At 37.6% G+C, this 13075-nt stretch overlaps 1 protein-coding gene across 2 annotated transcripts in view; it reads left to right on the top strand.

Annotated features, from left to right (window-relative positions):
• Positions 1-12963, top strand: part of WWP1 (WW domain containing E3 ubiquitin protein ligase 1) — an 84513-nt gene extending 71550 nt beyond the window's left edge. For both annotated transcript variants that reach the window (XM_080938614.1, XM_080938613.1), the window contains exons 22-26: positions 360-480; positions 2299-2403; positions 5385-5481; positions 6218-6290; positions 9828-12963. In XM_080938614.1, the coding sequence (XP_080794740.1) occupies positions 360-480; positions 2299-2403; positions 5385-5481; positions 6218-6290; positions 9828-9927 (496 nt within the window). In that variant the 3' untranslated portion in view covers positions 9928-12963. The remainder of the gene's footprint in view (positions 1-359; positions 481-2298; positions 2404-5384; positions 5482-6217; positions 6291-9827) is intronic.
• The last annotated feature ends 112 nt before the right edge of the window (positions 12964-13075 follow it).

Below are 13075 nucleotides of genomic sequence, written 5' to 3'. Positions count from 1 at the left end.
TGTGTGTGTGTGTGTGGGCGGGGGAGCATTGTCTCGGAGGCAAATGGGAGGGCGGATGGTGTGAAGAACTCTTGGAGTGGGGACCAGGAAAGGGGGGAGTATTTGAAATGTAAATAAATAAACATATTTTTTAACAAAGCAAAAAAATTGTAATTTTAAAATAAAAGTAACTAAAAGTGATAGCATTAATTTGTTAGTGGAAAATGTTAACTCTAAAAATAACACATATGTATATGTACATGCTTGTTGTGTACACATGTTTGAGTAGCACATTTAGAAAATAAATTTAAAGCTTTGTTGGATTTTTCCTTAGCTCTGCTTCTGCCTTGCCTGTTTTGAAGTCCTGTCTTTGTTTTCAGTTTAATGACAGAATGGCGTTTTTCCCGAGGCGTACAGGAGCAGACCAAAGCTTTCCTGGACGGCTTCAATGAAGTTGTTCCCCTTCAGTGGCTGCAGTACTTTGACGAAAAGGAATTGGAGGTCAGGCTCTTCTGCATGACTAGGGCATGCTGCTGCTGGAATGGGTGGGCTGTCTCCTCCACATCCACTCTGTTCCCAAGGTCGGCTTCTGCCCGGACAGGCCTTGAGGTCATGATCCTCCTGGTTGTGCCAGAGTGCTCCATCATATAGCTGTTTTACACAACAGTGTTCACACATTTTGTAGTGATTCTTCTCGTTTATCTAAAAGTATGTGGCACTGGGTTTTATGTTTTGTGATGTTTTAAGAACAATGGTATTGAAAGGACAATATCACCAATCACTGTCATCTATTAGGGGTCAGAAAGGAATTCAGTCACTATTAATAATGTAAGGAAGTTTGGGAAATCTTAATTGAACAGTGACTTTCTTAAAAGATGACATTTTACGTGAATTACTACTGGTTCTGACTGCATGCAAAGTAGGTTTTTGGGTATACATCAGAAGTGGGTCTGTTTATATAGAATAAAATACATATAAAATTTACCATTTTCATGATTTTTAGGTGTGCAATTCAATAGTATTAAGGCACTGTAATATATCAAGTCTTGGGAAATCTTTCATCTTATAAAACTGAAAGTCATTAAACACAAAGCTTCATGTCTCTATACTTCATTTTTATTAACCATTGAAGCCCCCCCATAAATGGATCGTATCATACTTGTAGTTTCATTATTTACTGATTTATCTATTTCTAAATTACTCATTGTATTTCATGTGCACTGGTGTTTTACCTGCACGTCCGTGTGTGAGGTCAGACCCTCTGGAGTCACAGACAGGTGTGAGCTTCCATGCGAGTGCTGAGAACTGAACTGAACTGGGGGCCTCTGGAGGAGCAGTCGGCTCTCCTAACTGCCAAGTCATCGCTGTGTTTTTAGTGACTTACTTAACTGAACGTAATGTCCTCAATGTAGCGTTTTTTATATCTTTTTTTTTTCTTTTTAAAGCTGAATACTTTTGTCATAAATATGTCAGAAAAGGTAAAAAAAAATCATTAAATACAAGTCTCCTATAATAAAACCTCAAAACACTGCTCAAAAAACTTAGACCTAAATAATAAGACGTAGAGTGTGTTGTATGTTGGAAATTCGATATTGTTAGTTAGCATGTCATTTCTCTCTCAGGTGATCTATGAACACAGCAACAGTAGATATCCACAGGAAAGAAAATTAACTTTGGTACCTCGGGCCGTAAAGAAAGATTAATTTAAAATGAGTATTAAGTATAAACATGAATGCCTAAAAATAAAAGAATACTAGCCTAAATGAAATCCCAATTTGGAAAATCTTGTAATTTCTGAGGTTATAAAGTTAAATGTACACCTTTCTCATGTCCTAGCAAACCCTCCATTTGGGGTTTACCCAGGGAAATGAAATACATGTTCATTCAAACATGTACATATTCATAATACAGGTACAAGTTGCTTGCATAGTATTTTTAATACTGTAAACAGCCCAGCTTCATCAAAAGTAAACATTCTGTTCTTTAAAAGATATGACTACAGGGAAAGGGGGAAGAAAGAAAGGCAAGGCTTGTTTTACACCTGCCTTTCCAGCGCTGGAAAGATAGGCTCGGGATTGCCATTCTTATGCCTTTAGGCTAGTCTGGTGTACATGTGAGTTCCAGGACTGCCAGGATTACCTCGTTAGATCTCAGGAAGGAGGTGAAGGAAAATACCACCACATTGGCAGAAACTAATGTGACAAACTGTTCTACTCACAATGTATTTGTAGAACCTCTGTAAATAATAAAAAGAAACAACAGCAGAACCCCATAGTCTTTCTCATCTTTGCTGTGGCTGATACTGTGTTCCTTCCCTAGGTTATGCTGTGTGGCATGCAAGAGGTTGACTTGGCAGACTGGCAGAGAAATACTGTGTATCGGCATTATACAAGAAACAGCAAGCAAATTATTTGGTTTTGGCAGGTACTTACTTTATCTGTTTTGAGAGAAACCATTTGAAGAATTTTCTCATAAAAAGTCATTTTAAGTAGTTTATTAATGAGTTTTGAGACTTTAGGCCTGTAGTTTAGCCTTCCAGTGATACATTTGCTATTTTCTAGATGGGGGTACGAATGGCGTTTAGTGGTATCACAGTATTCTGTGAATCCTGCACTTTAAGAAGTGAAGGAGGATGGGTTTCGTTTGGCTGGTTTTAGATGTATTGGGGCTCTACATTGAGATAGGGATACTGGGCCGCCCCTGCTGGTCTTGCTTTCATCTTGTATCAGCTTATTCCATGCTAGGATTATGGGTGTCCTCCATCACATCCAGCAGATGTATGTTTTTATTGCTGTGCTCAGTGCTGGGTTTAATTCATCTGAAGGTGCTCTCTTAGTCAGTGTTTCTATCCCTACGTAAAATATCATGACCAAGAAGCAAGTTGGGGAGGAAAGGGTTTACTCAGCTCACACTTCCACACGGCTGTTCATCACCAAAGGAAGTCAGGACTGGAACTCAAGCAGGTCAGGAAGCAGGAGCTGATGCAGAGGCCATGGAGGGATGTCACTTACTGGTTTGCTTCCCATGGCTTGCTCAGCCTGCTTTCTTATAGAACCCAGGTCCACCAGCCCAGGGATGGCTCCACCCACAATGGGCTGGGCCCTCCTCCCTTGATCACTAGTTGAGAAAATGCCTTACAGCTGGATTTCATGGAGGCATTTCCATTTCCTCAACTGAAGCTCCTTTCTCTGTGATTAACTCCAGCTTGTGTCAAGTTGACACAAAACCAGCCAGTGTAGTTGATAACATGCTAAAGAATTGGAATTATTCAAACAGTGATATACAAGAAGGACTATTTGTTCTTACAGTGTTTTGGCTTTAACTGTGATCAGGTAGGTTTCACAATATCCAGGTGCACCGTCCTAATATTTAAGTACAATTTAAAAGACATGTTTGCATTATTTTATGTGTTAAAGATTTTACATCTCTAATCCTGTATATTCTTTCAATAACTGTTTTACCAACTACAGCCCATTTGAGCAACTTAATTGGTAATTTTCACACTGATGTGAAAAGCTGGATTTTATATTATCATGGGGAAATTTTCCAAAAGGTACATCTTTTCATAACAATGATTCCCATTAGTTTATTGTATAATATTTTTTCTTCTGGAAGCCTGCCTTAAGATATTCATCAACATGTACAAAATGAGTCTAAATAACTTAGGAACTTAAGTTCATATATACCAAAGGTATTTGTATCACTGAAGTGTTTGCCTTAGGTAAAACGGTGAGGTTCATTGTCAGAGTTGATAATAAAATGTGTTTCTCATGTCATTTGGTGTTGTAACGTTCGAATCAATTCAGAGAAACCAGAGACTTAGACTAAATTCCATTTTAGATTAAGTGAAAATTTTCTTACTGCTGATAGGAGGGCAGCCTTAAGTCCCCTTCTGAGGTTTTAAGGCATATATTAGAAAGGTGTGTTTTACAACTGTCCACATAGTTCACAGCTGAGCAGGAATATGATTTTCTTTCCTTCAGTTGTTTCTTACTTTCCCACTACAGAGTAATAAAAAGACCACATCATCTCTTTCCCACAGTGATAAGCATCCCCTTTCCACAGAAGCAGAGGCAGCTGTCAGTCCCCCACCGCCCACTGTCCTAGTCTTACCTCACCTTCAGGCCACTAGAATCTCCCAGGCATTACAAAGGTCAGAGGCTCCATAGTAAAGGGGCATGTGTAAGTTATTACTCAGGTCTGAGCACTCTACTGACTGGGATAGAGGAGCGCATTTCTGGGCAGGCAAAAGCACAAGACCATTAGGTTAGGGATGGCTGGCTGGCTGTATACCTCAGCACAGTTCATCCAAGGTTTTGGTCTGATTATCAAAACATTTTGTTTTATGTTTAACTAAGTTGATCGTTAGCTGCTTTCTTGTTGCTAAAGACAAATCCTTAACAAGAAACAAGGGAAGAAAACTTTATTTTGACTAATAGTTTTAAGAGCAGCAGCCGTTGTGACAGGAAAGCATGATGTAAGAGCAGCTACAGCTTTGACCTTGGGAGCTTGGGAATAGCTATGCAGATCTGGAAACAGAGATGGCCTGCCCCCATCTACTTTTAGTAAGCCTGTTTCTCAGCCCGGTCTCTGGTAACTCCCTGGGTCGGGGGATTCTTCTTTCTTCTGTTAATCCTGTCTAGAAACACCTCACAGACATATCCAACACTTGCTCCTCACTGAGGCTTCTATCAGTCCAGCCAAGTCCATAATACCAGCACATGTGCATTCCCTGTTGGAAGAAGCCTTTTCTCAAACTGCCCTGGAAATGCTGGCTTTCAGTTATATTCAAACCAACATCTTCATTACCGTATATCCCATTAACATTGCTCCTTCAGAAGGACCCCTCAGGAAATTGTTAATTTTGGAGCAATCTGTAGTATTTCAGGTACTAATGAAAGGCATAGAAAGTTAAAAAAAAAATGTTTAATAGCAGAAAATACCACAGAGAAGAGCAATGGGAAAGTATTCTTTTTTTTTTTTTTTTTTTGGTAGTTTAAAAAGGGGTAGACACAGCCTAACAGTAGTTGAGAGCTCAATGAGACTGGAGTTTAAATGTTGCCGTTTAGCAGTTTAAAAAGACTAGATTCTACAGGCCTCCCTTTCCTTTCATGTGTGGCGAGATTACCAATGATTGTAGCTGCCTCAGAGTGTTGTGAAGTCTAAGTAAATGAAGAAACATGGCATAGTGCTCAGCCGCAGCCCTCAGACAAGTGTGCCTTCTAGAGGCATTGCTGTGGTCTAGTGACTTCAGCTTTCTGAGCTTCTCCTTTATTTCCCGATTGTATGACAGATACAGTAGTAGCTGGTTGTGATGGTATTGTGAGGGTGAACTGAGGTGACGTCTACAGTTATTGATGGGATGTTGGCCTGTATATTAAAGTACATTTGATTTTGTCATACAGTTTGTGAAAGAGACTGACAATGAAGTACGAATGCGGCTCTTGCAGTTTGTCACTGGAACCTGTCGCTTGCCTCTAGGAGGATTTGCGGAGCTCATGGGTAAATGCAGATTCACTGCAGTTCCTCTGAAGTTAATTCTGTGATAATAGTTTGTATTAGACATACAGTAGAATTAAATGTAATGACTTACTTGTATGTAAATTTGGTACATAGAAAAGAAAGAGCTATTGATAGGGAAAACATTTTTCTTGGTCAGCGAGGATACACCATGAGCACAGCAATTCTTAGAAAGGAAAGCATTCAGTCGGGTCTTGCTTACAGCTCCAGAGGGTTAGTCCATTGTTGCAGCAGGGAGTGGCCGGAATTCAAGGAGACGTGCCTGAGGAGTAGCTGAGTTATATACATCTGGATCCACGGGCATCAGGAAGACAAAGACTCTGAGCCTGGCAAGGGCTTTGGAAACCTCAGAGCTCCCCCCACTAACACCTCCTCCAGCAAGCCGCACCTCCTAATTCTTTCACTTAATGCTCCTCCCTGGTGACCAAGCACTCAACTCTATGAGCCTGTGGGGACAATTCTCATTCCACCCATGATAAGTGAGATAAAGTGGAATTGTCAAAGATGAGGTGGCCACTGCTTCACTCGAGGGATAATTGGTAGGGAGCCAAGACCGTATGAAACCGCTACCTTTCTCTCCATGGCTGTGCTTCTTAACTTTGCAGTGTAGATGTTATGAGATTTTCAGTTTCCTCTGTCTCATTCATATAACTGTGACATGCTTGTGTTAGTTTTAAAGGACCAACTAAATAAACATTATCTTATGTTCCCGATTTAGGAAGTAATGGGCCTCAAAAGTTTTGTATTGAAAAAGTTGGCAAAGATACCTGGTTACCAAGAAGCCATACATGGTAAGTTTAAGAGTCCTGAATAGGAAGGTGAGGCCACAGGGGTTTGCTGTTTTATTTTGGTACTGTAGCAGGTAAGAGCCATTACAGCTCATTCTTGTGCTCTAGAAGAATTTAGCATTGCTTTACCACAAATACTTGAGAATGTGTCTGCTGGTTCAGCGACTATTTAGAGTTCCCATTATATAGCAAATAGGATGTAATTACTCGTTGCATTTTTATGGAATCTTTGTAGGGCAGAAAAGATGGACAGATAGCTAAAAGGAAACAGAATGGCATAATAATTGGACTGAGTCCTCTATGGACTCATGTCAGACAGATACCTGGAAAGGACAACGTTTAGATTAAGTTTAATAAACAGCATGCTGTGGGGAGAGTAGAATATTCTTGTAATAGATGCTGAAGAAAACCCTGAATCAAGAACTGGAATTTGACTCAGGTGACAGGAACAGTGTGAATCAGAAAACATGAACATAATTGACTGATTTGATTGGAATTTTCTGAGGCAGAAAAAGTGAACATAATTGGAAAAACATGATTGAACACATACTATTATTGTAATTTGGACTTCCTTATAAGGAAACTTAAGGGTTATCGAACTATAAATAACAGGTGGTGGTATTAAGAGAAATCATCTAGTAAGAGTGTAACAGTGGAGGAAGTGACTGCAGGAAAATGTTAGCATTATCCCTGCTAACTGAGAGACCAGAGGTAAGTGGTTCTTTGAGGAGCTCACAGCTGTTTTCATCCTAAGCTATGATTAGGTTCTTGTTGCCTTGGTATTTCTACATGTACAGAAACAACAGTGGCTAAAACTTGGTAGTGCCTCAGGACAAATAAAAGCAGGAGTTCCCTGATACTCTTCAACAACATGGACTTGTCAAAAAATAAACTAAAGCCCATGTTTATGAAGCACTAAATACTAAGTTTGTTAAAGCTTGGTGTTTCTAACATTAATACTCAAGTTTATTGGCATCTATTCCTTTTATATATAGTAATGGTTTTGGTACAGACATCTTCATGTAAATACATCATATCCATGACCAAGTTCAACCTCTTCCCCTATCTTGTCCCCCACCCCCATTATTTCCATTCATTCCTCCACAGTCTTGCTCCTAATTTTATGTTCCATATACATGTATTATAATCTACAACCCATAAATGGGAGAGAACATATGTTTGTCTAAGTCTAATTTTGCTTAATATAACTACCTGAATATTTTCTTACAGATGACATAACTTCATTCTTTGCGGCAGAATAGGATTGTAACATATACATACATACACATACACACACTGCATTTTCTTTGACAATGTATCTGTTTCAGGCCCTCTCTCAGCCCTAGGCTGATAGCATAGTTTGCCTTTTTGAAACATAGGCTGCAGGTATCACTGTGCATTGACATTGAGTCCTTTAAGTATATACCTAGGGATGGCATAAATATGTCATCATGTGGATGTTGCATTTGTAATTTTTGAGAACTCTCTATAGTGGCTTCTATAATAGATGGACTACTCACATTTCTGCCAGCGGACATAAGGGCTGTCTTCATCACATCCACCCCATATTTTTTCTTCACAGTAGCCATTATGACTGGAATGATGTGAGATCTCAGTGTATTTTGATTTGTATTTCCCTAATAGCTGAGGCCAGTGAACTTTGTTTTCTTCACATTTGCGGGACAGGCACAATCTGTTCATTTCATTCATCCATTTGATTCAGTTGTGTGGCTTGGTATTTAGTGTTTCTGTTCCTAAAAAACATCCTCTTTGGACTTGTCAAATAGCTAGCAGATTCTTGCCCAGGTCATTCATTTCTTTTGCTGTGCCAAAGTTCTGTAAATCTATGAAAATCTATTTATCAATTCTTAGTTTCACTTCTTCCATTATAGGACTCCTTTTCAGAGAATCCTCTATATTGGAGTAATTTTAAGTATAATAGGTAAGGAATGAAAAATATGGATCAAGTTTTATTTTCTATACATGGACATCCATTTTCCAGCAGGATTAGTTAAAAGGATGTCTTCTTTTCTAGCATGGCTTTTGGAAATCTTTGTCAAAAGTCAAATGGCTTTAGTTGTATAGATTTATTTCTGAGTCCTTTACTGTGATGTTTTGGTTCTTTGGGTTTCTAGTAAAATTTGAAATTGGGTAAGGTACTAATTATCCCCAACATTGCTTTCTTTGCTCAGTAATCCTTGGATATCTGGGCTCTTTTAAACCATAGACTAGAAGAATCACTTAGTATGTTATTTAAGGCCTTTTAGGTGCACACTTAAAAGATGGTATAATGAAGCTTTAATGAGAATTTTAAGTCAGTTTTCATTTGTGTGTAGGATGTCTTTGGAATGTCAGTGGGGATTGCACTGGCTCTGTAGACTCCCTTCAGTAGGATGGTCATTTCCATAATGTTAATTCTACTAACATGTGAATGTGAGTGGTCTTTTCCTCTTTTAGTGTCTTCTTGGGTGTTTTTAATGGTTTCAGCATAAACGTCTTTCACTTTTATGGCTAGCTTTATTCATTGGTGGGTTTTTCTTTTGTTTTAAAACTATTGTGAATGAGCTATTTGCTTAAGTTCAATCTTGGCAAGTTCATTCTTAGCGCATAAGAAAGCCACCGATTTTTATATGACCATTTTGTGTCCTGCTAATTTCTAAGTGTTTGTTAGTTCTAAAACATCTGGTGGAGTTTATCTGACATAAAGAATCGTATTCTGCAAATAAAGGTAATTTGACTTCTTTCTTTCCTATTTGTTTACATTCGTTTATTGCTCTAGTTAAGAATATAAGAACTGTATGAAATAGAAGTGAAGAAAGTAGATATTCATTTCTCTTGCTGGTTTAGTGGAAATGCTGTTTTTGTTTGTTTGTTGCTCACTTACAACAATGTTGATTATAGGTTTGTCTTATTTAGATTCATTTTAGTATGTTGAGGTACACTGCTACAATTCTTAGGCACTTCAAGGATTTTATCTTAAAGAGATGTTCTACTATCAAAGGCCGTTCTTATATTGACCCATTCTTCATCTGTTAATTTGATCAGGTGGTTTCTGATAGTGTAAGTATTACCAAAGGATACTAAATAACAGATTCACATATTTTGTATTATTCTTGAATTCCTGAAAGGAAACTCAGTCATGATGAATAAACGACGCTCCCCATTTCATGTGTATGAGTGCTTTGTGTTTTGCTTGTATACATGTCTGTACTCCATGTCTTTGTCATTCGAGGTCAGTCAAAAGGCATTGGACCCATAACAGAACAGCAAAGACACATTTTTAAATCCAGTCTTCATAATGTTGAATTATTTGTAGTTCCATTCTTCTTTGGTAAATATATAGATGTTTAAATCTTAAATGTTATATAGATTCCTTTATTTTAGATGTGTTAGTATACTAATTATATTAAATTCATAGGATACCTTTGGCAAAGTTTTTACATAATATTTGGTTTAATGTGCTGTTAAAGAATACTGTATTAGAAATATCTTCAGTTTATTTCATTGAAAACTTCTGATTCTGTTTTTGTTTTTGTTCAGTTTTAATCGCTTGGATCTACCACCATATAAGAGTTATGAACAACTAAAGGAAAAGCTTCTTTTTGCAATAGAAGAGACAGAGGGATTTGGACAAGAATGAATGTGACTTGTCTTGGAGGAGCTCTTGCGTTTAAATACCCCAGCCAAGAAAAACTGCACAGATAGTGTATATAAGCTGTTCATTCTGTACAGTTAATTTTCTGAACTTCTCAAAGTATAAATGTTTTCCGTTCTTCCACAGAAATATGCAAAACATTTCATCATTTTCTACTTTATTTATTGTTCCCTTGAAATGACTGACCAGGAAAAAAACATCTTTAAATTTTGACGCAAGCAAGAGAATTTATTAAAAAGAATATATCTATATAACCATATATGACAGTGGCTCTAGTTTTATAGAGCGCCAGGTGTATTAAACATGGCAGCCGTTCATTCACAAAACTCTGAATTTGCTTTGCCTTGTTTCTGTTATCCAGGGAAAAAGTTCAAATGTTCCACGTTCTCCCTAGGTGACACTGGACTGTGTTTAGCTGCATGGCTGTTCAGGAAGGTATTTAGGGCTTAAACCTACTCTTACTTTAAGTGTATTTTTTAAAATGCTGCTGTTTTTTCTGAAGACAAGGACTTCAACTTACTAAGTTGTACTAAAGTAATAGTTTTTAAAAAAGTCCCATCATTGTTATATCTGTAAACACAGAAGTCGTGTAATAGATCCATAGCGTCTGGGAGCAGCTGCAATTGATTTGCTCAACAGCAGAGTCTATTTACATGTTACTCTTGGATGGTGGGTGTTTTTTGGAAGTTTAAAGAATCCGGCATTTCTATACTTAACATTTTTAAACTTGTAATGTTCTTCAAATTTAATTAATAATAAATTGATAGTTTAATACTTAGGGATACATAAAAGGTACTGAACTTTGCTGCTTTTGTGCTCAAGGTTTACTTTTATGAAATCAGATATTATAAATGGATTGAAAAGCTACAGATATATTTAAACACTCACACTAAGTACTTTTTATTAGTGTTTGAATGTCACCACCCCTTCCTTTGAAAATCAAAATTGTTTCTAAATTCAGTAGGTATATTAAAATATCCTTTATGGCCCCCATTTTATATAGAGCAAGTTTCTCCAAATAACACTGATTTTTTTTTTCATTATGAGGGCATTAATGGTGTATGAAAAAATTAAAATCTAATGTGAATGATACTGCTACTTTTAGCAAACTGGGCTTCCTAATTAATATAAAATGTTAATTTCCATTTTTATCCTTTCAGTATGCACTGCAAAATTCATTAACTTAAACTTTTGTAACTATGAAGTTCATTTAGAATTATAACTTCTATCCACAACTTTAGTTTTGCTAAGATTTTATTTTTCTACTTTAGATTATGTTCAGTTTTATTCAGAATTCAAAAATAAAAGCAGTAGTCTACTTAATTGAATAAGCTATAGAAAATCTGGTTATTCTCAAGCTTAAAGATTTTTTAAAATTCTAATACATGAGAAGTTATATAGTAAATGATGGCCAGTCTTCAAAAGTCCTGCATAAATAATTCTGTAAAATAATAAACCTGCTATGACAGAAAGTATTTGCTTTCATTCGGTGGAGGTATTTGAGACTATCCTTTTGCAGATATGGGTCAAGGTGGCTTTCAGGTACAATTTCAGGGAGCTAGTCCCTTTTGTCACGTTACCGAATGTGAGTCACAGAACCCACAAGATCAAGGCAGCCTTCTGGGGGAGACTAGTTTGCAGACCGTATCAGACTCTTGTATCTTTCATACCAGTTTTCAGACCTATAGACTTGTTTACCTATTCAGTAGTCAACATGAAGTCTTAAAAGAGATGTGATTATTCTCTCCCTGCTGTCTCTCCTGCCCATCCCCGCTCTGAACAGGACTCTCTACACCCTGCTCACTGAACACAGAGAGAAGTGGGTGGTGAGGAGGACAGAGAGACAGGTAGAGAGTAATACTTTACTGTAGATACAGTTCGCAACATCACCAGTAAATTGACCTTAGGGAATGGATCATAGGCTTGAAACAGTTTCACCAATCAGCTCAGTCACCTGTCTTCTGGAAGAAGCTATTTGGTTATTGTTTTGTCTTGTCTTCTGTATTGTTTTTTCCTGTACTTCCTAGGCAGTTGAAAATGAAAATGTAACCATTTTCTCCAGCTGACTTGAGTTATCTTCCTAGTTCTAGGTGTTCTAAATTAGGTGTCATATATCTACTCCATCAGCAGACAACCTTGCTTGTGTTTGTGGTTCAAAAAGACCCTAACAAGTAAGCTGCTTCTGAACTGAGAAAGCTCTTAACATGTAGAAGAGGGCTGTAACTGGGTTTCCCTAAATCTGAAAAGTCTTACTATTGCATGCCCCAAACTGTCACTTTAGAAGACTTTGGTTCTTGGACAGCTCTGTGATGTTCCACTACATTACTACTGTATGTTCATTTTCTTAAAGGAGGCCTAAGCTTGCACTGGAGGCCAGTCAATCAACTGGGAATTTGACACCAATCTAAATGTGCTATTTCCTAATTCTAAAAGTTCTACTCCAAAAATCAACAGAATGCAATTCACATGATGATATTTCTTTTTAGTACCAATTCTGTATCTTGTTCATGAGCAGTTCTCTCGGTCCTTGTGATTAATGCAGTGTATTGTTTGCATTATGCCTTTTAAAAATCGAGACAAGCCTTAAGAAGCCATGTTGTCTTATAGCAGCCATTGCCTGTTGGTATCAAGTGACAAAGGTTCAGTGCCGAACATAAGGTGAAAGAGAGGACAAATAACCAAAAACCCCCAGCTTTCCCCTGCTGTGCTCAGGGGCCTAGGCTCCCCTATCCACTGCATTACCAGTAAACAAACCCGAATTCAGGTTTCACACATCCTCAAAGATAGCAGACATAGTTAAAGGGAGAGGAAATCACCCAATGCCTGTGTCCGTGATATGCCTATTTTTTCTTCTCAAGTAACCTGCCTTCTACTTTGATGTCTTTTTTAAAAATTTGGATCCACACTTATTATCTATCTGACGCTATAATGGCCTAACAAGATCATCTTCAATTCCATCCTCTGACTGCAGATGAGGTGATCTCACTCTTTATGGCTGAATAAAACTGGTTTGAGAATATACACATTTTGTTTGTCCACTTGGTGGATGCCTACACTGATTCTATAATTTGTCTGTAAACAATGCCACAATAAATGTCAATGTAAAATGCGTTTATTTTTAATAGCCACAAGT

Source organism: Micromys minutus (assembly GCF_963924665.1).
Source record: "Micromys minutus genome assembly, chromosome: 26".
NCBI lineage: Eukaryota > Metazoa > Chordata > Mammalia > Rodentia > Muridae > Micromys > Micromys minutus.
Note: the sequence above shows the minus strand (reverse complement) of the source record. Positions and strands in the feature narration are given on the sequence as shown.